This window comes from Ranitomeya imitator, chromosome 1 (assembly GCF_032444005.1).
Source record: "Ranitomeya imitator isolate aRanImi1 chromosome 1, aRanImi1.pri, whole genome shotgun sequence".
Taxonomy (NCBI): Eukaryota; Metazoa; Chordata; class Amphibia; order Anura; family Dendrobatidae; genus Ranitomeya; species Ranitomeya imitator.
The window spans coordinates 170,418,093-170,439,727 of record NC_091282.1 but is presented as its reverse complement, the minus strand read 5'-3'; the positions used below and the strand labels follow the sequence as shown (position 1 = coordinate 170,439,727).

General features: G+C 41.8%; 1 protein-coding gene across 10 annotated transcripts in view; it reads right to left on the bottom strand.

Moving 5' to 3' along the window:
- The window catches only part of PAM (peptidylglycine alpha-amidating monooxygenase), a 275,158-nt gene that overhangs the window by 155,639 nt on the left and 97,884 nt on the right, over window positions 1-21,635 (bottom strand). For all 10 annotated transcript variants that reach the window (XM_069752269.1, XM_069752296.1, XM_069752313.1 and 7 more), the window contains exon 6: window positions 2,219-2,304. In XM_069752269.1, the coding sequence (XP_069608370.1) occupies window positions 2,219-2,304 (86 nt within the window). The remainder of the gene's footprint in view (window positions 1-2,218; window positions 2,305-21,635) is intronic.

Below are 21,635 nucleotides of genomic sequence, written 5' to 3'. Positions count from 1 at the left end.
GTACCGTATCTAGGCTTTTAGTTGAGCTGAACCTGTGCTGCACTTTATGTACATGCGCAGTAATAAAGCTCCTCCTCTACCGATCAGAGGAAAAATGCACTGGGAATGAATGTCTGCACTCATGTCTGAACTGCTATAGTGAACAGGATAACAGGATTAAGGCAAGTTGGGAGTCGGAGTCAAAGAAATTGAGAAGTCGGAGTGGGAGATTTGGTTTACCGACTCTAGAGCCCTGGTCATTCTATGTGACTTCAGAATGCTTACAGTGTGTACACAGTGCATTGTCAGGATTCTCTGATGTTGCTTGAGAGAGCAGGCAGTTACATCACCGCAAGTGTATGCTTAGCATACATATGGACATGTCTATTAAAATTATTAATACTGTGAAGGGATCCCTATATAAGGTGAGGAATAATATTAGCTCTATACATATGGACATGGTCTGACTAGACATGTTTGTCCTCGCTCAATACAAATGTATTAAATGAGGCTGAGCACGTCTAGTCGGAATGTGGCCAGAAGTAAGCAAATCGCATTCTTGAGGTCACATGACAGCCTGCTCTCGTTGGCAACACTGGTATATACTGTGGTGTGGGCACTGTAAGGATTTAGAAGTCTGCAGTCACATAGAGTGTCTGCAGACTTTAATCAGAATACTGGACAGCCCCTTTAAAACTATTTTTTTTGAGCAAATGACAGGTCCTCTATAAATCTGTGAAACAGCAGCTAGCCGCTTCTGTGGTTTGTTTTGTTTCATAATGATCTGCATAGGTTACTATATTATATAACCCACAATAAAGAAGCCAACAAAAAGGGGTTACTGATAATCAGGTTCAGGGGTGACATTTTAATAGTAATTACAATATATTACAGGAATACACTTCTACTTATTCTTCTTATAAGACTCATTTCTTAAAATTGAAGCGCCCATTTAAAGAAGCACTCCTCCCATCAAAGTTTTTACCCTTTTAATATCTTGCAATCATCATATTATATAGCACTGTGTACTTACAATTACTCATTTTGCTTTTCTACCCAGTTATTCCTTCTCTTTGCTCTGCTCTATATAGAAACAGGAAGTCTATTTTCCCTGCATGAGTCATTGCCCACTTCAACTCCTGACCCAGATGATCTCTTGTCCTCCCTGCCAGGTACTTATGCAGTGACTCATGACTCATACAGGGAAAATTGTCCTCCTGTTTCTACATTGAGCTTTGAAGGGTTCAGATAATCAGTTTTTAATAGTTTTTAATCACATAATGTCATAGACCTAATGGAAAACAAGTATTAGCTGGGTAGAAAATTAAAATGAGCAATCGTAAGTACACAGTAATATGATGATTGCAATGTATTAAGATGATAAAAGCTTTGAAGGGAAGAGTGTGCCTTTAAAGATTACAACAACAAATTTTATTGCGCCAGTTAGTCAAAAACAAATTAAGCACCTATGCAGATTATTAATGGGAACAGGCCACTTGAAAAATTATATTAACCTGCAGATATGAGGTTAATCTGCATTAATCCGCCACTTAGACCCTCGCTGCCGTAAGGAAACTTTATACCTCCGAGTAACGTTCAGGCTTCATTCTCTGAGGATGGGGGGAGGTGGTAACGATTCTTTTACTGTTTTGTAGATCGAGAGTGGCAGCTGTAACCGCGCCCCCAGAACTGACTGACAGCCGGTCCTAATGAGTCGTCAGAGCGAACCGGCACCACCGCTCCGTGACTAAAACATGAACATTACCGGGAGGAATAAAGTTAATTTCCTCCCGACAGTGGATGGGGGGGACTAAGTGTCGGGCAGGGTGAGAACGCTATTAACCTGCAGATTAACTCTGTATATGCAGGTTAATAGCTCCTTTTCACATGATAGGTTCCCTTTAAACGTTTTGGGTCCACAGGTTCCATACAGACTGCTACAAACACACTCTGTGCAGTCTGATCCTGCAGTCACGAGTTACTCTCTTCCACGTGCTCCTTCTTCTGCCATCTGTAAAATTGAAATAAGATTGGGCCGAAAGAAAGAAATACTAGATGACTACAAGTTTAAACTACACCCTTATTGTCTGATAACATAGATAGTAATCAAGACAATCTACAAAATTGTTTCATTTTTTATCTTACATGCAATAATACCATAAGCAAGTAGCTGCAAAGATGAATAAATGTTTAATTGTACACGTGTCAATAATAATAATGAGATATAATAGCTCTGTACCTTTTGGAAGCTTGGTTGGTGGTGCGTTTCTTGCCCAGGCATACATAATGCTCGATTTGTCTGTGCAGGGTCCAGCTCCACAGTCCCTAAATAGAACATCTGTGTATTTATATTTTTTTTTGTGTAAATTCTTTATTTATGAATAAACACAAATACAAACCATAACACATAGTTTGGCAAGCATACCTGAGATCAATTTTAGGATTTCAGAGACCACATGTGTTATATGATGAGTAAACAGGTAAGCATAGTAGAGAAAGGCAGGGCAAACAGAGGGGCAGGTTGAGGTTAGGGGTATTGTAAAATGGGAAAGGGAACGAGAAAAAAAAAAAAAAACAAGAGGGGAAAGAACGCAGGGAAGGATAAGGGGAATTCAACCAATATAACATGAAATGGTACAATAAAAATTTAGCCTTACACAAAAAACAGTGAATTGTGAGAAAATATAACAAGTTACAACCCAGAACCTTTTAGGCATACTATGAAATGCAAAGTGAGGTAAGAACCCCCAGTTGCTCGCATCTCTTTCCAAGGTGCCCAAACCCTCATATATAGGTCATGACTGTTCATCTCCCAACTAGATAATTCCTCGAGTCTCGAAATTTGGTCTCCCTTGGACTGCCATTCAGCCATGGTCGGAGGGGAAACATCTTTCCAATGTAGTGTAATTAAATGTTTGGCGGCACTTAGCAGTAGTGGTAGAAGTCTGTTTCTTGGGTCTGTAATTAATCGATGGGCAGGAAAGTAGAACTTCCGAAGCCAGTAGATTGGACTTAATCAATTTTAGTACTTTTAGAACCTTGTTGATCTCCCCCCAAAACTTTGACAATTTAGTACACTCCCAAAAAACATGTGTGTGGTGGCCCAAAGAACTATGACAGTGCCAACAGGAGCTATCTTCTAACAGGCCTAACTGAGTCAATCTGGCAGGAGTCAAGTGCCACCAAGTTAAAATCTTAAAGGAGTTTTCTTGAAGTAGTATGCATCAAGAGAATCCCCGTGCATTAGCTAGAATGTTAGAGGTTTGCGTCTCTGTGAAAGTAACTCCCAACTCTATTTCCCAGGATAGAAGAAATGCAGGCTTGGATTGGGTGTTTGTGGAGTTGAGTTGATTGTAAACGCGGGAAACGCTTTTCATTTCGGGATGTGGGGTTTTAAACATTATGTCAAGCCAGGACCAAACAGAACTCTGGGGAAACTTCTTTTTGAAATCAAGGAGCGTACGTTTAATATGTATTTCTTGGAGAAAGTTTTTAGGTTGCGTTATAGAATCTGGAGGCCAGGTCCCTCCCTGTGTATTTATATTTTATGCCAAAAGACATCTACATATATATTTACAATATTAAAATAGGCTGAAAGTTGATTGGCCCATCATGTGACTCCAAATCGGATGAAAAAGCGAGATTAAATAATTAGAAATGAGTGGACCACTTCACGCTAATTCGGTCCATGTCAGTGCTCTCTGGCTGTGAACATGAGTTGCGCAAATTTCTTTAGCTTCCAAGATCCCAAGTTCGGCTAATAATGAGGTGAGCTGGCAAGACGTCACCTGAGAACCGATTGCCGCACAGATGACATTACGCCAGGCTGGCAAATCAAGCACCAGATTTGGGAACCTGGAAATTTGTGCAGCTCCTGCCCATGGCCAGAGACCACAGAACTGGACTATGACCAGGGTTGCGGGAAGCGATCCGCTCATCTCTAATTGTAGTGTAAAAATTATTTAATGTGACATATGTTCTTTAAAGCTTAGCTCCAGTGTTCTACTGGAAATGAAAGAAAAATGCGCTTAAAGCTAACGTGTCTTTCAGGATTTTGCTAAGTAAACTACAGGATTTGTAATGTTGGGGTATTTACACTGATTAAAATGATACCTGGGGTGAAGACATCCGTCATTTGTGTAATGTTCTTGTGTAATCAGTGTTAGACGTTTTCAGGTAATGAGATGCCTGTGCTTCGGGGCGCGACTGTAGGCAGAGTCTTATCTTGGTGCTATAGGTCAAAGAAACCAAGGAGAGACATGCCCACAGGCCGCCCCGAAGCACAAACATGATCCTCATCATAGAGACAGAGAGAGACAGACTGTTTGTGTTTCAGGGTCATCAAGTTAAGACTCTGCCTACAGTCCTGTGCTGGAGCACGAGCATCTCATTAACTGAAAACTTCTATCACTGATTACACAAGAACCACAAGACAGAATTCTTCACCCTAGGTATAATTTTAATCAGTGTAACAGAGCCAACCTGACAATCCTGTAGTTTACTTCGGTAACCACATATACCTCAATTTTGGCTTGTTATACTTGGATGAGACCCTATGCTTTTAGCATTTTATTCAGGAAATAACAAATGTAATAATTGCCGGGGACTCCTAGCTTCCAGAACAGCAAAACTGACCACTTGTTCAAGCTAAATTTCACATAAAGGTTCACTGAATCACCACAACCCTTTTTTCTGCTGAATGACATGAGTCAGGAATCAGGGCGGCATAACACTCAATGATCACACATTGACGGCCTATTTGAAAATATATGTGTGCAATAGCAAGAACACCACGTAAGAAATAAGTAACTTGTATTACAGTGTTTCTTTTTTTTTTTTTTTTTTTTTTGCTTTAACTGCAGAAAAAGATTAAATAAATTAAGACACAAATTCAGAAATGGGAACTCAACAGCAAAATATATGAAGAGCAATTTTCAAACTAATTATTTTCCTATATAATTGGTTTATTAAAATACAAAATAAAAAGGTAAATAATAATAAATCAGTTTAATTTGACCTTAACAGCAAGTAAGTTCCTTTCCTTTGACAGAAATTACCTAATGCTAAAATAGATTACCATATTTTTAAGATGTCCTTTCTTACTCCAAATTTGAGAGGAAAATTGGGGTGCATCTTATAACCCGAAGTGAGCTTACCAGGAGGGTCAGCGGCGGCAGAATGGGGTCACAGGAGGCAGGGTCGCTGTTTCAGGAACCGGGCAGCAGCAGTAGTGAGTCGATGCTGCGGAGCCTGGGCGCCCATGAGATGCTGGCGCTGGTGAGCGGAGTCCCCTTTCCCATATAGGCACCCTGCGGTGGGCTTCGGGAAAATGTCCGACACAAGCGCAGAATGAGAAATTTTCCCACAGCCCACCGCAGAGTACTGAATAAGAAAGGGGACTCCGCTCACCGGTGCGGACATCCAATGAGCGCCCAGGCACTGCAGCATTGCCGCACTCCTGCCGCCGCTAGCCTCCTGAAGCAGCAACCCAGCCTCCTGTGACCCCACTCTACCACCGTTGCCCCCCAGTCCGGTGAATCTCATAGTCCACAAAATTATCTGTTTTTTCTACAAGAATGGAAGGGAAAAAAAGCAAAGAAACAAAGCTTCAATGTAGAGCCTTGGATAAATAATAGCACCAGGAAGAAAAACAGATTAAATTGCATCACCGACATGGAAAGGCACAGTTTCACCAAGTTGTTCCACTTCTGATCATTTTAAGGTCGCTTTTACACGTTATAGGCCAATGTTCACAAAGCGTTTTATCATACGTTCAAGTGGCTCCATTAAGGCTTAAATCAAAGTCCCGCAAATGGGATTTGGGTGAATGCGCTGATGGGGCTACTGGCTATAATGATGTAGACAGAGTCACATTGTGCTCTTTCGGACATAGTTTTCGGCCAGATATGCCTATTGGAGGTGTGCAGCAACACGTGGTCGACTACTTATTGTAGCCTGAACTAGGCATGCATGGCCGAAAATGACATGACAGAGCACACTGTGACTGTCTACATTATTATGGTCAACGACCAGGTCAGCATATTATGCGCCCAAATCCCATTTTGCAGGGTTTTGGGTGTAAGCCTCAGCAAAGTCACTGAACTTGGGGCAAACTTGATGTGGATTCTGCCTTACATTCACGGATTGAGTGTGGACTTGATGTCCTGACAGGTCTCAGGTCTACTGAACCAAACTCATCCACCTTATATATGCAAGTAAGGATGTTGAGATTGGGTCAGGAGAACCACGACTCGTCTGGAAATCACTTCCAACATTGGGACCATTAATGGTGACCTTACACCAAGTAATTTCCTACTTCTAGTAAAGTTCATCGCTTGGTGTCCAGCGGCATTACATATGGCTGAAGTACAGGAACCCAAGTAGCTAGCGTTCATATGACAGACAGGCAGAAAGAGCCTCAAACTGAGCAATAGAGTCTATTGGCACAGGATGTCGGCAAGCACAAATAAATTCTCCTCTGATATACATCTCTAATTCATTTATCTCCTGGAACAGTTTTCTGGCTTCCACTTAGAACCCCCTCCCTCTTTTAATCAAAGCTGTAATTGGATCAGATATGGGCTGCCATGCTATTAGTACATACAGTATGTGGCAAGGCGCCAAAGTTTGTTTTCCATTTACCTACAATGTCACGGCTTTAGTATTATCTGTTGATTCACTTGGCAAATTTCTCCTGTCTACTCTAATTTAGGCATAGCATAAGCAGATGCATTTATAACATCTAAAAGTAAAAGAATGATTTAGGATACTACCGGCATCAATAAAAAAAAAAGCCATCATGTGCTAGACAGTGTTACTAAATACGCCAAAATGAAAACTGCCAAACGATTAACACATTCGTACAAGGGCTTACCACAGTATCTGAAGAAGCCATCATGTGAATGAAAAAGTGATGTAAACACAGATGGCAAACTAAAGCGATCAGAAATTATCTTATTTGCAGAGAATTTTGTTTTTTATGCACTTTTTTCTAGCGATTTTTTAAAAACTTCATTTCTACTGAATTAAGAAGACCTGGAAATATAAAAGTTTCTTCTATTTTACTATTCTATTAAATTATTTCTAAGCACTCCTAGTCTTCCACCGCTAACAGATTCCGGTGTGACAAACACTGATAGCAAATGTTGCTATGGCCAGAAGTGTAAAGCCAGATATTCAGAAATCCCTACTAGCTGGATCCCACTTTCAATGCAGGGAGGGAGAAGAGACGGAGAGGCCATTTCTAAGATTGAGCACTTGATGATGAGGACATGTGGAATTTAGGCTCATCATGCATGAATGGTCTTGGAGATAAAAAAAAAACGTTAATGTCCATGGCAGCTAGCGGTAATCATGTAACCCCTTAGTGACAGAGCCAATTTTGCACTTAATGACCAGACCAATTTTTACAATTCTGACCACTGTCACTTTATATGGTTATAACTCTGGAACGCTTTAACTAATCCTGCTGATTCTGTGACTGTTTTTTTCGTGACATATTGTACTTCATGTTAGTGGTAAAATTTCTTCGATATGAATTGCGTTTATGTATGACAAAAATGCAAATATGGCGAAAATTTTTACATTTTTACAATTTCCAAACTTTTAATTTTTATGCCCTTAAATCAGAGAGAAATGTCACACAAAATAGTTAATAAATAACATTTCCCACATGTCTACTTTACATCAGCAGAATTTTGGAAAGAAATTTTTTTCTTGACCACAAAATTTACAAAACCATTTTTTTAGGGACCCCCTCACTTTTGAAGTCACTTTGAGGGGTGTACAAGACAGAAAATACCCAAAAGTGACACCATTCTAACAACTGCACGCCTCAAGGTACTCAAAACCACATTAAAGAAGTTAATTAACCCTTTACATGCTTCACAGGAACTGAAGCAACGTGGAAAGAAAAAATGAACATTTAACTTTTTTGTTCAAAAACATGTTACTTCAGAACCAGTTTTTTTTTTATTTTCACAAATGTGAAAAGAGAAAATGAACCACAAAATGTGTTGTGCAATTACTCCTGAATACGCCGATACCCCATATGTGGGGGTAAACCACTGTTTGGGAGCACGGCAGAGCTCGAAAGGGAAGGAGCATCGTTTGACGTTTTTCAATGCAGAATTGGCTGGAATTGAGATCGGACGCCATGGCCTAGTTAATTTCAATTGCCAGATGGGTAACCTGGGTGAATGGACGCCTACTCTCTAGAATCTAGATTGTATGGATTATACTACTTCAGAAGCCATACAGTAGGAGGTTTCGATCTGTCTCACAGAACTGTGAGCAGGCATTACAAGGAACAACTCATAATTCCTTTCAGCGCAGACCTCTGCACCGAGTTTCATCCTTTAGCTATAAAAAGAGGCAAGTCTATTTTTTAGATGAAACAACTGTTGTGTGCCAAGGTCATGAATATTGCTGCTGCACTTCGTTCGCTTCTAAAGAATATAGAACTGTGGGAAGTACATCAACGATCCTGGCATTAACACCAAACTGATCCAGTCTAATCCTCCTTTATCTGAAGATTACCGTGACGGAAAAAGTCTAAAGCATGGATCCGGCTTGTCTTTGAACTATTTTTGTTCTAAGAGCACAACGGTTTTAACATCATAAGCTTCATCCAGCGTGGAAAGTTTGATAAAAGATATAGCAGTCTCTTTTAATATAGTTCTTTATGGTAGAAAAAATTTCCTATATCTTCTCCCTATAGTCATATTTCAACATCCAATTGTAGTTATGATTTCTAGCCTTGTCATGCTGTGTACAATGGCCGTTATTACATATTTATCACAGTACACAACTAAACTGAAAACTCAACAGATTTTTGAAGGTCGAATCATTTATGGTATAGGTGGTGCTACACAGAGATACAGGAACGTGTCAGCACTGATCAGTACCTATTAGGATATAAGACTTCTAAATTATCTTTTATTAGTGTATAATTGAAAAATGTTAATTTCACATATCCTTTTGTGTGCAAACAGTCAGTATCTGCTCCAAAAAGCCAGCTCCCTATTCACCTATTAAAGACCAAAGAGTGTTCTTTTGTCGTTTGCCAGGATGGTATGTGAAATAAATTATTTTTCTACTGCTTATGAAGGTGCAATATATCATATACGTTCCATGTATAAAAGTATACTACACAGCATATGGTGGTGGCCAAAGTATGTAACTGTTTGGTTATACAGTGTCATACCTGAGAACACGGGATGCGAATTAATTTTCTCATGGGGCCAGATGAGATACTGTGACTGTTGAGAAGGGCCAATCCAACCGGCCAAACATAATTCTGCTTATTATTATTGTTTTATAATAATTCTGCTCAATATTAATTGATAAAAATTACATTTGTTGACTCGCTGCTCCTACCAATAAATGTTACGATAGGGCTTATTAAAACATGTATTTTACCTGTATTAGCTAATCAAAAGAATAGACTTTAGTGCTTTTTATAAAGTTTATACAAAGCAATAAATCATATTGCTCCGCTTATTCATCCCTTGCATTTTGATCAACAGATCCCAATACAATATAGGCCCCACTGTCCCTACACACAGTAGGGTATCCTCACATAGTATGATGTCACTCCAAAGCCCCCTACACAGTATGGCATCCCCACAAAGCTTCACTATATAGTATTGTGTCCCAACACAGCCCCAATGCAGAATGATATCCCCACACAGCATTATGTTCCAACACAGCTCCCCACTCAGAATGATGTCCCCACACAGCCCCTTTCCAGAGTACTATGTCCCCACACAGCCATCATACAGAAAGATTTACCAACACAGCTCCCCTTGCACAGTGTCATGTCCAAGAGACAGCCCCCATCAGAATGATGTCCCCACACAGCCCTTTATAGAGCGCTATGTCCCAGTATAGCAACCCACTGAGAATGTCCCCCACAAAGCAACCCACTCAAAATTATGTCCCCACAAGTCCCTTTACATGGTATAATGTCCCCCTATCTTCCAGCAAAATGATGTATAAAAAAAGAAATAAAACAACTTGCCTAACCCCATTCTTTCACTGCTCAAGTCTGTGCTGTGCGTAGTGCTGGTGAGATGTAAAGATGTCATTGTACCTGCTGCACTCTCACACAGGCTCAATGATGGAACAGGGAGCTGACGGCTCCCTGTTCTGTCACTGTGTTCACCGGTATCTGCATCCTGAGGAGGCAGATATAAATGAGATGCCAGGCGGCTAAGTGGTGCCAGATGCCATTGTGTAAAAAGCCCTTTGGCTGCCTGGTCTGCATGTTACCCCCCTCTTTGCCCAGGTCTGTCTTCTGTTGGATGTATCCATATCGGAATTCTCCAAAATAAGGCTCTGAAAAAATGTGATCCACTCGCGGCTCATCAGATCAGCTGTCATGTGCGGGAAAACATGTGGGCTCAGCATCAGAGACCGCATTAAATGCAGGGACACAACCTTGGATGTACCTATACGTCCAAGATCGTGAAGAGGGTGAAGATTGTTTGTAATTGGATGCACTCTTGTTTTCCAAAAATCCTGAACAAAGAGCTGGTATAGGAGATGCTCATGCGCTACCACAAGCTTTGGTACATGTCTCTGAAGATTCACTTTCTCCGTTCCTACCTCTAATTCTTGTTAATGAACTGTGGAGCCGTCAATGATGAACACGATGAGTGATTACATCAGGACATTGCTGACATTGAGAAAAGGTATGAAGGGAAAACCCGTCAATGTTGGAGTGAATTACCTGTATGATGGACTCCTTGCTTACGAAAACAGGAAAACACATTTGGTAGACGCCTTGCTACACTCATCAGGAGAGCTTTAAACTAGAGTAATATGGAATGGAAAATATATTGTCATAGTGTGACCCGACCCAACGGGTGGTCAGTCAAAGGACGGCACAACTCACAAAAAATGGGATGGAAAAGGTGAGAGGAAGGCCCTACCCGTAGGGAATGGTCACCACCTGAGCCTGTCCCTGAACTCCCCTAATGCACTATGCTGGTCCTTCCCCCCACCGCCATCAGGATACCTCGTCCCTAGTAGTCACCTATTATTGCTCTGGCTAGTGCACTGGACAGCAAGGAGCACTAGCCTCACATCTGCAGATAATACACACGGGGAAGTGACAAATACCAAAGAGACAAGGTAACAAAAACACTACACTTCGCTTATGAACACCACTGCAAAGCTCCACACTGCAGATAACAGCAGCAATTGGACTCCAATTACTAGACGTGGCCGACACCAGAGTGCTGCTCCTGCTAGGCTGGTCTCCAGAAAGAAACTGTATCACCAACAGTCAGCTGATGAATCAGGTGATCTTTTAAAGGATGGTAGGAGTGGTCATTACCTGCATCAGCTGACCCAGCAGCACTGCAACATCATCAGATTGCCAGTGGGGGAAAGAAACTGACATTAACCCCTGATTATCAAAAATGAAAAAAAGTTTTAAACTAAGAGGAACCTGAGCTACCACAAATCCAAAAATGGATCGTGACATGTATGGCCAGGAAAAAATATGTAGCTAATGAATTCTTTTGAGAACCCTGCTATTAAAAGTGGAAAACAACAAATTCTCCACAGCAACCCTCCGAGACCTATTAACATCCAGACAGAAAGCAAAAAAAACTATTAGACTTGGGATATAGACGCTATCTTCAGGTCTGTAGCAGTAAGTTTTATGAACATAGCAAGATGTACAATAACAAATTGTATTGTGGTACCGTGTTAGCCAGAAAAATCGATGTGAATATTTTTTCTGCCCAATGATGACAGAAGTATTCTAGGAGTGATACCTTTATTGGCTAACCAGAAAATAATATGTTTGCAAGCTTTCAGAGCACAGTGGCTCCTTCTTCAGGCAGATTACAAATAGATTAATAAGAAACAAGCACAACATTTAAAGAATACTACCGGAGGACATTTGTTAGGGGGTGGGAAGTGTGATGAGTCCATAGATAAGCCAAGGTAATCAAATTAGGCATTTTCTTACAAATGGCAAGGCAGTGGGAATAATGTTCTTAGTTATCTGGAGTCCATCTGGTGGAGGTGTGAATTGCATCCATGTAGTGACTCATAAATCCTGGTGTTAAATTGAGTCCTAGGGTACCGTCACACAGTGGCACTTTGATCACTAGGACGGCACGATCCGTGACGTTCCAGCGATATCCTTACGATCTCGCTGTGTCTGACACGCTACTGCGATCAGGGACCCCGCTGAGAATCGTACATCGTAGCAGATCGTTTGAAACTTTCTTTCGTCGCTGGATCTCCCGCTGACATTCCTGAATCGGCGTGTGTGACGCCAATTCAGCGATGTCTTCAATGGTAACCAGGGTAAACATCGGGTTACTAAGCGCAGGGCCGCGCTTAGTAACCCGATGTTTACCCTGGTTACCAGCGTAAACGTAAAAAAAAAAAACACTATATACTTACCTTCCGTGTCTGTCCTCCGGCGCTGTGCTTCTCTGCACTGGCTGTGAGCGCCGGCCAGCCGGAAAGCACAGCGGTGACGTCACCGCTCTGCTTTACGGCTGACCGGCGCTGACAGTGCAGAGGAAAGCACAGCGCCGGAGGACAGCCACGGAAGGTAAGTATGTAGTGTTTGTTTTTTTTACGTTTACGCTGGTAACCAGGGTAAACATCGGGTTACTAAGCGCGGCCCTGCGCTTAGTAACCCGATGTTTACCCTGGTTACCAGGGCACTTCGGGATCGTTGGTCCCTGGAGAGCTGTCTGTGTGACAGCTCTCCAGCAACCAAACAGCGACGCTGCAGCGATCGACATCGTTGTCGTATCGCTGCAGCGTCGTTTCAGTGTGACGGTACCCCTAGTGTCAACGAATTAAACATCTTCATTAGTTTGTATTCCCAAATTTTTCTTTCCCTGTGGTCTTTAAAATTACCTTTTAGTATTAAGACTTTTAAGTCTGTCATACTGTGTCCAGGTCCAAAGAAATGTTTTCCCACAGGCGTGTCCACTTCATTCCTAATTGTGTGTCTGTGTAGATTCATCCCAGTTTGTAGTCTTTGCATAGTTTCCCCTATATAAATACTTCCAGGGCACCTCGTACATTGTATCATGTACACCACGTTGGAGGATGTACAAGAAAAGGAACCCATGACCTTATAGTCCTGATTTGTGTTTGGTACGTGGACTATATCTGTTGGTAATATGTGGGTACACGTTTTGCATTTTTTATTGTTACAGGGGAATGTGCCAGTCACTGATGGTGATGAGAGGACACTTCTGACAAGCAGATTCCTTAAGTTAGGGGGCTGTTTATAGGAGAGAAGTGGTAGTTCTGGGAATATGTCTTTCAATTTGTGATCTCTATTGAATATAGGTTGGAGATCAGCACCAATTTTCCTTAGGATGCTCATGTGGGGGTTGTATGTGACCACAAGAGGTACCCTGTTGTTATCCTCTCTCAGTTTGTAATCCAGGAGGCTGTTTCTTTGGATCCTTGTAGCCCTGTGGATCTGCTCATCTATTACCAGTGGATGGTATCCTTGTTGTAGGAATGTGTTCCTCAGTGATCGCAGCAGTAGTTCCCTGTCTTTGCTGTCTGAACAGATCCGAATATATCTCAGAGCTTGACTGTATATGATGAATTTTTTTTGTGTGTCTTGGATGAAAGCTGTTCCATCTAAAATAAGCCGGACGTCCGGTGGGCTTGTGGTAAATGGATGTCTGTATGGCATTGTCCTTGATGTGTATGGTCATGTCCAGAAAATGTATTTGGGTCTTTGAAACGTTGAGGGTGAGCTTGATGGTTGGGTGGAACTTGTTGAAGTTATCGTGGAAGGTGAGTAGATCATCTTTTGAGCCTGTCCATATTATTAGCAGATCATCAATGTAGCGGAAGTATGCAAAAGGTTTAACAGAACAAGATGACAAAAATTCTTTCTCTAGTTTCGCCATAAATAAATTAGCATATTGTGGGGACATTTTGCTTCCCATGGCGCTGCCCATACACTGTTGGTATAAATTAATTGTGATGGAGCACAAACCTGATAAATTGCAGTGTTGGTTCTGTGGCTAGATTGTTCTTTTGAAGGAAATATTTACATGCTGCAAGTCCATCCTCATGAGGAATGTTAGAATAGAGAGACTCTACATCCATGGTGGCTAGTAGCGTGTTCTCTGGAAGTGGGCCCAGCGCTGACAATTTGCAAAGAATATCCATGGTGTCCTGGATATAGGTGGGTGTGCGCCTCACCAAGGGTTTCAGAATGTTCTCCACCCAACCTGAGATATTCTCAGTTAAAGTCCCAATACCAGAGATGATAGGCCTCCCAATCTTAATAGCTGTCTTCAAATCTGAAGGGATGTCACAGTGTAGAGGGATCATCCTTCTTCAAATCAGAAAAAACTGTTTGACAGCGAGTGGAACAGGCTGCATCGAGAGGTGGTAAGTTCTCCTTCAAAGGATGCCTTCAAACACAGGCTGGACAGACATCAGTCTGATATGGTTTACTGAATCCTGCATTGAGCAGGGAGTTGGACACAATGACCCTGGAGATCCTTTCCAACTCTAACATTCTAGGATTCTATCTTAAAAACTAGAGCATGAGAATGCTTGGTCTGGGGGAAAATGTGTGTAAATGGGTTAGTAACTGGCTTAGTGATAGAAAGCAGAGGGTGGTTATAAATGGTATAGTCTCTAACTGGGTCGCTGTGACCAGTGGGGTACCGCAGGGGTCAGTATTGGGACCTGTTCTCTTCAACATATTCATTAATGATCTGGTAGAAGGTTTACACAGTAAAATATCGATATTTGCAGATGATACAAAACTATGTAAAGCAGTTAATACAAGAGAAGATAGTATTCTGCTACAGATGGATCTGGATAAGTTGGAAACTTGGGCTGAAAGGTGGCAGATGAGGTTTAACAATGATAATGTAAGGTTATACACATGGGAAGAAGGAATCAATATCACCATTACACACTGAACAGGAAACCACTGGATAAGTCTGACAGGGAGAAGGACTTGGGGATCCTAGTTAATGATAAACTTACCTGGAGCAGCCAGTGCCAGGCAGCAGCTGCCAAGGCAAACAGGATCATGGGGTGCATTAAAAGAGGTCTGGATACACATGATGAGAGCATTATACTGCCTCTGTACAAATCCCTAGTTAGACCGCACATGGAGTACTGTGTCCAGTTTTGGGCACCGGTGCTCAGGAAGGATATAATGGAACCAGAGAGAGTACAAAGGAGGGCAACAAAATTAATAAAGGGGATGGGAGAACTACAATACCCAGATAGATTAGCGAAATTAGGATTATTTAGTCTAGAAAAAAGACGACTGAGGGGCGATCTAATAACCATGTATAAGTATATAAGGGGACAATACAAATATCTCGCTGAGGATCTGTTTATACCAAGGAAGGTGATGGGCACAAGGGGGAATTCTTTGCGTCTGGAGGAGAGAAGGTTTTTCCACCAACATAGAAGAGGATTCTTTACTGTTAGGGCGGTGAGAATCTGGAATTGCTTGCCTGAGGAAGTGGTGATGGCAAACTCAGTCGAGGGGTTCAAGAGAGGCCTGGGTGTCTTCCTGGAGCAGAACAATATTATATCATACAATTATTAGGTTCTGTAGAAGGACGTAGATCTGGGGATTTATTATGATGGAATATAGGCTGAACTGGATGGACAAATGTCTTTTTTCGGCCTTACTAACTATGTTACTATGTAGAGCTAATCATGTAGCAATATGGTAATATTCTGTTCCCTTATGGTTATACAAATTTAAGTAGCCTTATTTGAATGCAAAGAATTCATGAAAATTTGTTGGACAGTGTTATCAGTAAAAATTGCAGTGCTTGGACCCAGATTGCTGACCTGAACATGAAAATATATGACCTGTGGTTTATATGTACATTCTTTCATAATCAGATAAATAACGCAGAAGAAAACAATTCATTGAAATCCGTTAATTCCCACTCTTAGAAAGTAGGTGTGAAATATCTTGTTCAAACACTATCCCTTAAAATTATTCTTTGTATTGTACAATTTTCAGCAAATCTGTAATAGTCAATGATATTGACAAGTGATCTCGAAAAATAGGGCTAATTTCTGCACTGAGAGACTGAATGAAGCGTCTTTCTAACAGAAGATAAAGACATGATAACTGGAAATGAAAACCTGAAATTTTGTTCAAAACACTGTATAATTATGTTTATGTGACTTTGTGGCATGCTTTGAAGAGTAAAACGTGTTCTTGCTGGTAATTCAGCATAATAAAATCCTACTTTGAATCTTATATGTAAAACAGTAACATCAATAAGATGATCTATGCAGCTCCCTAACCAAGACCTTTTTCACACATCTGTGTCTCCGGTACATGTGGTGACAGTTTTCAGATGTACCGGAGACACTGACACACGTAGACCCATTCAAATGCACATGTCAGTGTGTTTCAACGGACTGTGTGTCCGTGTGTGCCACAAGTAGACATGTCCGTTTTTTACCATCAGCACGGACGGCAAAACGTCCCGCACATGTGCACACGGAGAACACACATTGATGTCCTCCGTGTGACACAAATGGCAACGGGGAAGAAGCGCTACAGTAAGGGCTGTTCCCTGACGCCAGGTGCTGAAGACGGCTCTCATTATTCTCCCCTGCTCTGCCGGTAATCGGTGCGAGAAGAGAAGAATGATGAAAGTTATACAGTATTAAAGTCCGAACGATGACAGCAGGTGGTGGCTTTTGGGACTATTGCTCCCATCATCCGACACCTGCTGGCACTAATAACAGTGACAGCAGTAGCAGATGATCAGGGTATTCCTCACCCGCCGCTTGTGATATAACTAAATTAATGAATGAAAAACCCGAAGTGGGTTCCCCCCTATTTTCTTTAACCAACCAGGCAAAACTCACAGATGGGGGCTGCAACCCTCAGCTATCAGCTTTAGCAAGGTTGGTTATCAAGAATAGAGGGGTCCCCACACAGTTTTTTTAATTATTTAAATAATTTTAAAAAATGAATTGGGTTACCCCCCATTTTTGACAACCAGCCTTGCTAAAGCTCACAGCTGGGGGCTGGTAATTGGCTGACCATTGATTTAGGCCCCCAGCCTAAAAACAGCAGCCCGCAGCTGCCCAGATAAGGCACATCTATTAGATGTGCCAATTCTGGCACTAATCCCACTTGCCCTGTAGCGGTGGCAAGTGGGGTGATAGTTGGGGGGGATGATGTCACCTTTGTATTGTCAGGTGATATCAAGCCCCGAGGTTATAATGGAGAGGCATCAATAAGACGCCCCCATTACTAACCCCATAGTCACATTGTAAGAAAACACAGGCAGCCAGAATAAAGTCCTTTAATTGAAAAAATGACACAGACACCATTAATATTCTCAATGAAACCATACTTACAACCTGGCCCAATTCCACCGAAGCCCTCAATCTCCTGTAATCAAAATAAAAAAAACAAAATAATAATATACCATATCTGTCCGTCGTTCTGTCCCACGCCATAATCCATATCTGGGGGATAATTAGTTTTCAACCTGGACGGTGCCAAGATTCGACCGTCCAGGCTGAGAACAACTGGTGAATGAGATGCTGCGATCGCAGCCTCAGTGACTTCACTGAGGCTGCGTTCCCAGCCGGCCTGAACTGCGGTGACCTCAGGACCATGGGAAAAAGTCAGTGATGAAGTCATTGCAGTTCAAGGTCAGTGTCTTCACAGCAGATCACCGTGAGAATTTTTCTCGGTGATCTGCTGTGAAGACACTGACCTTGAACTGCAGTGGTCTCATCACTGGCATTTTCCCACGGTCCCCGGCAGAGTAGGAGAGAATGATGAAAGCGTCTTCAGCACCTGCCACCAGGGGATAGCGCTTACTGTAGCGCTTCTTCCCTGGCGGCCGTCTGTGTGGTACTGATGCGGCAAGTATTACACACATGGACACGGATATCGTCGGTACAGTTTTTTCCGGTACTGAAAATAAACGGACGTGTGAAACCGGCCTAAAGGTCCGTTTACACACATAATAATCGTGAATGAGTGTTCCTAAGAACGATTGTTTCATGATAATTGTGCAGTGTAAACAGGCTGCCGACTATCAGACAAACAAGCAAATTTCTTGTTTGTCGGGGAAAATGCAGCACAAAAGATGATCGATCTTGGCAGCGCATCATCCTGTGTAAACAGGATCTGCGCTGCTGTGAACATGACAGATGCATACTGAACAATCCATTACTGACCTATTACAGATCGTTCTGTCTGCATCTGAAGAGGTAGGCCTGTGTACACATTCTATCAAATAAATGTTGATCAGCATTCAAGTAGCTGAATGTCGTTAGTTTAGTGTCGTAGTAGCTTAATGTTGGTTCATGTAAAGCAAACAAAACTCCAGTGGATTTTAGATTCTGCTCTCAAGTGTCACATCTTCTTTGCTACAGTTGCCAGTAAAGGGAAATTAAAGGGATTGTCTGGCCATATCAATACTGAATAGTTGCAATAGATGGTGAGAAAATTACAAATGAATGCATATTCAAATGTTGTCATACCCATAGATCAGGCACAGGCAGCTCTGGTGCTTTATGTTGGACCATAAACCTTAATGTCACCATTCCTCTGTCACAACACCTGTGATTAGCTGCAGCGGTCAGATGATTTTCAGCCTGGCATAGACTACCAAAGCCACCTTAACTAGAACCACAGTGGTGACAATAGGTGAGTATACATCAATTTGTTATTTTTCCCCCATGCATTGCCCCTGTAAAATTTTTAGTATGGTTCAAAAACCCCTGTTAACCCCTTCATGACCCAGCCTATTTTGACCTTAATGACCTGGCCGTTTTTTGCAATTCTGACCAGTGTCCATTTATGAGGTAATAAGTCAGGAACGCTTCAACGGATCCAAGCGGTTCTGAGATTGATTTTTTTCGTGACATATTGGGCTTCATGTTAGTGGTAAATTTAGGTAAATAAATTCTGCGTTTATTTGTGATAAAAATGGAAATTTGGCGAAAATTTTGAAAATTTCGCAATTTTCACATTTTGAATTTTAATTCTGTTAAACCAGAGAGTTATGTGACACAAAATAGTTAATAAATAACATTAATCACATGTCTACTTTACATCAGCACAATTTTGGAAGCAAAATTTTTTTTTGCTAGGAAGTTATAAGGGTTAAAATTTGACCAGCGATTTCTCATTTTTACAACGAAATTTACAAAACCATTTTTTTTAGGGACCACCTCACATTTGAAGTCAGTTTGAGGGGTCTATATGGCTGAAAATACCCAAAAGTGACACCATTCTAAAAACTGCACCCCTCAAGGTGCACAAAACCACATTCAAGAAGTTTATTAACCCTTCAGGTGCTTCACAGCAGCAGAAGCAACATGGAAGGAAAAAATGAACATTTAACTTTTTAGTCACAAAAATGATCTTTTAGCAACATTTTTTTAAATTTTCCCAATGGTAAAAGGAGAAACTGAACCACGAAAGTTGTTGTCCAATTTTTCCTGAGTACGCTGATACGTCATATGTTGGGGTAAACCACTGTTTGGGCGCACGGCAGGGCTTGGAAGGGAAGGAGCGCCATTTTACTTTTTGAATGAAAAATTGGCTCCACTCTTTAGCGGGCAACATGTCACGTTTGGAGAGCCCCCGTGTGCCTAAAAATTGGAGCTCCCCCACAAGTGACCCCATTTTGGAAACTAGACGCCACAAGGAACTTATCTAGATGCATAGTGAGCACTTTAAACCCCCAGGTGCTTCACAAATTGATCCGTAAAAATGAAAAAGTACTTTTTTTTTTCACAAAAAAATTCTTTTAGCCTCAATTTTTTCATTTTCTCATGGGCAACAGGATAAAATGGATCCTAAAATTTGTTGGGCAATTTCTCCTGAGTACACCGATACCTCACATGTGGGGGTAAACCACTGTTTGGGCACATGGTAAGGCTCGGAAGGGAAGGAGCGCCATTCGACTATTTGAATGAAAAATTATCTCCATCGTTAGCGGACACCATGTCGCGTTTGGAGAGCCCCTGTGTGCCTAAACATTGGAGCTCCCCCACAAGTGACCCCATTTTGGAAACTGGACCCCCCAAGGAACTTATCTAGATGCATATTGAGCACTTTAAACCCCCAGGTGCTTCACAGAAGTTTATAACGCAGAGCCATGAAAATAAAAAATAATTTTTCTTTCCTCAAAAAATGATTTTTTAGCCTGGAATTTCCTATTTTGCCAAGGGTAATAGGAGAAATTGGACCCCAAATGTTGTTGTCCAGTTTGTCCTGAGTACGCTGATACCCCATATGTGGGGGTAAACCACTGTTTGGGCGCACGGCAGGGCTTGGAAGGGAAGGGAAGGCACGCCATTTGGCTTTTAAAATGGAAAATTAGCTCCAATCATTAGCGGACACCATGTCACGTTTGGAGAGCCCCTGTATGCCTAAACATTGGAGATCCCCCACAAATTACCCCATTTTGGAAACTAGATCCCGAAATGAACTTATCTAGATATGTGGTGAGCACTTTGAACCCCCAAGTGCTTCACAGAAGTTTATAACGCGCCGTGAAAATAATAAATACGTTTTCTTTCCTCAAAAATAATTTTTTAGCCCAGAATTTTTTAATTTTCCCAAGGGTAAGAGGAGAAATTTGACCCCAAAAGTTGTTGTCCAGTTTCTCCTGAGTACGCTGATACCCCATATGTGGGGGTAAACCACTGTTTGGGCACATGCCAGGGCTCGGAAGTGAAGTAGTGACGTTTTGAAATGCAGACTTTGATGGAATGCTCTGCGGGCATCACGTTGCGTTTGCAGAGACCCTGATGTGCCTAAACAGTAGAAATCCCCCACAAGTGACCCCATTTTGAAAACTAGACCCCGAAAGGAACTTATCTAGATATGTGGTGAGCACTTTGAACCCCCAAGTGCTTCACAGACGTTTACAATACAGAGCCGTGAAAATAAAAAATCATTTTTCTTTCCTCAAAAATGATGTTTTAGCAAGCAATTTTTTATTTTAACAAGGGTAACAGGAGAAATTGAACCCCAGTAATTGTTGCGCAGTTTGTCCTGAGTATGCTGGTACCCCATATGTGGGGGTAAACCACTGTTTGGGCACACGTCGGGGCTCGGAAATGAGGGAGCACCATTTGACTTTTGGAATACAAGATTGGCTGGAATTAATGGTGGCGCCATGTTGCGTTTGGAGACCCCTGATGTGCCTAAACAGTAGAAACCCCTCAATTCTACCTCCAACACTAACCCCAATACACCCCTAACCCTAATCCCAACTGTAGCCATAACCCTAATCACAACCCTAACCACAACCCTAATTCCAACCCTAACCCTAAGGCCATGTGCCCACGTTGCGGATTCGTGTGAGATTTTTCGCAGGCACTGCGTTTTACCTGCAGATTTACCGCGGATTTCCAGTGTTTTTTGTGCGGATTTCACCTGCGGATTCCTATTGAGGAACAGGTGTAAAACGCTGCGGAATCCGCACAAAGAATTGACATGCTGCGGAAAATACAACACAGCGTTTCTATGGGCACAGCGGATTTGGTTTTCCATAGGTTTACATGGTACTGTAAACCTGATGGAACACTGCTGCGAATCCGCAGCGGCCAATCCGCTGCGGATCCGCAGCCAAATCCACACCATGTGCACATAGCCTAATTCT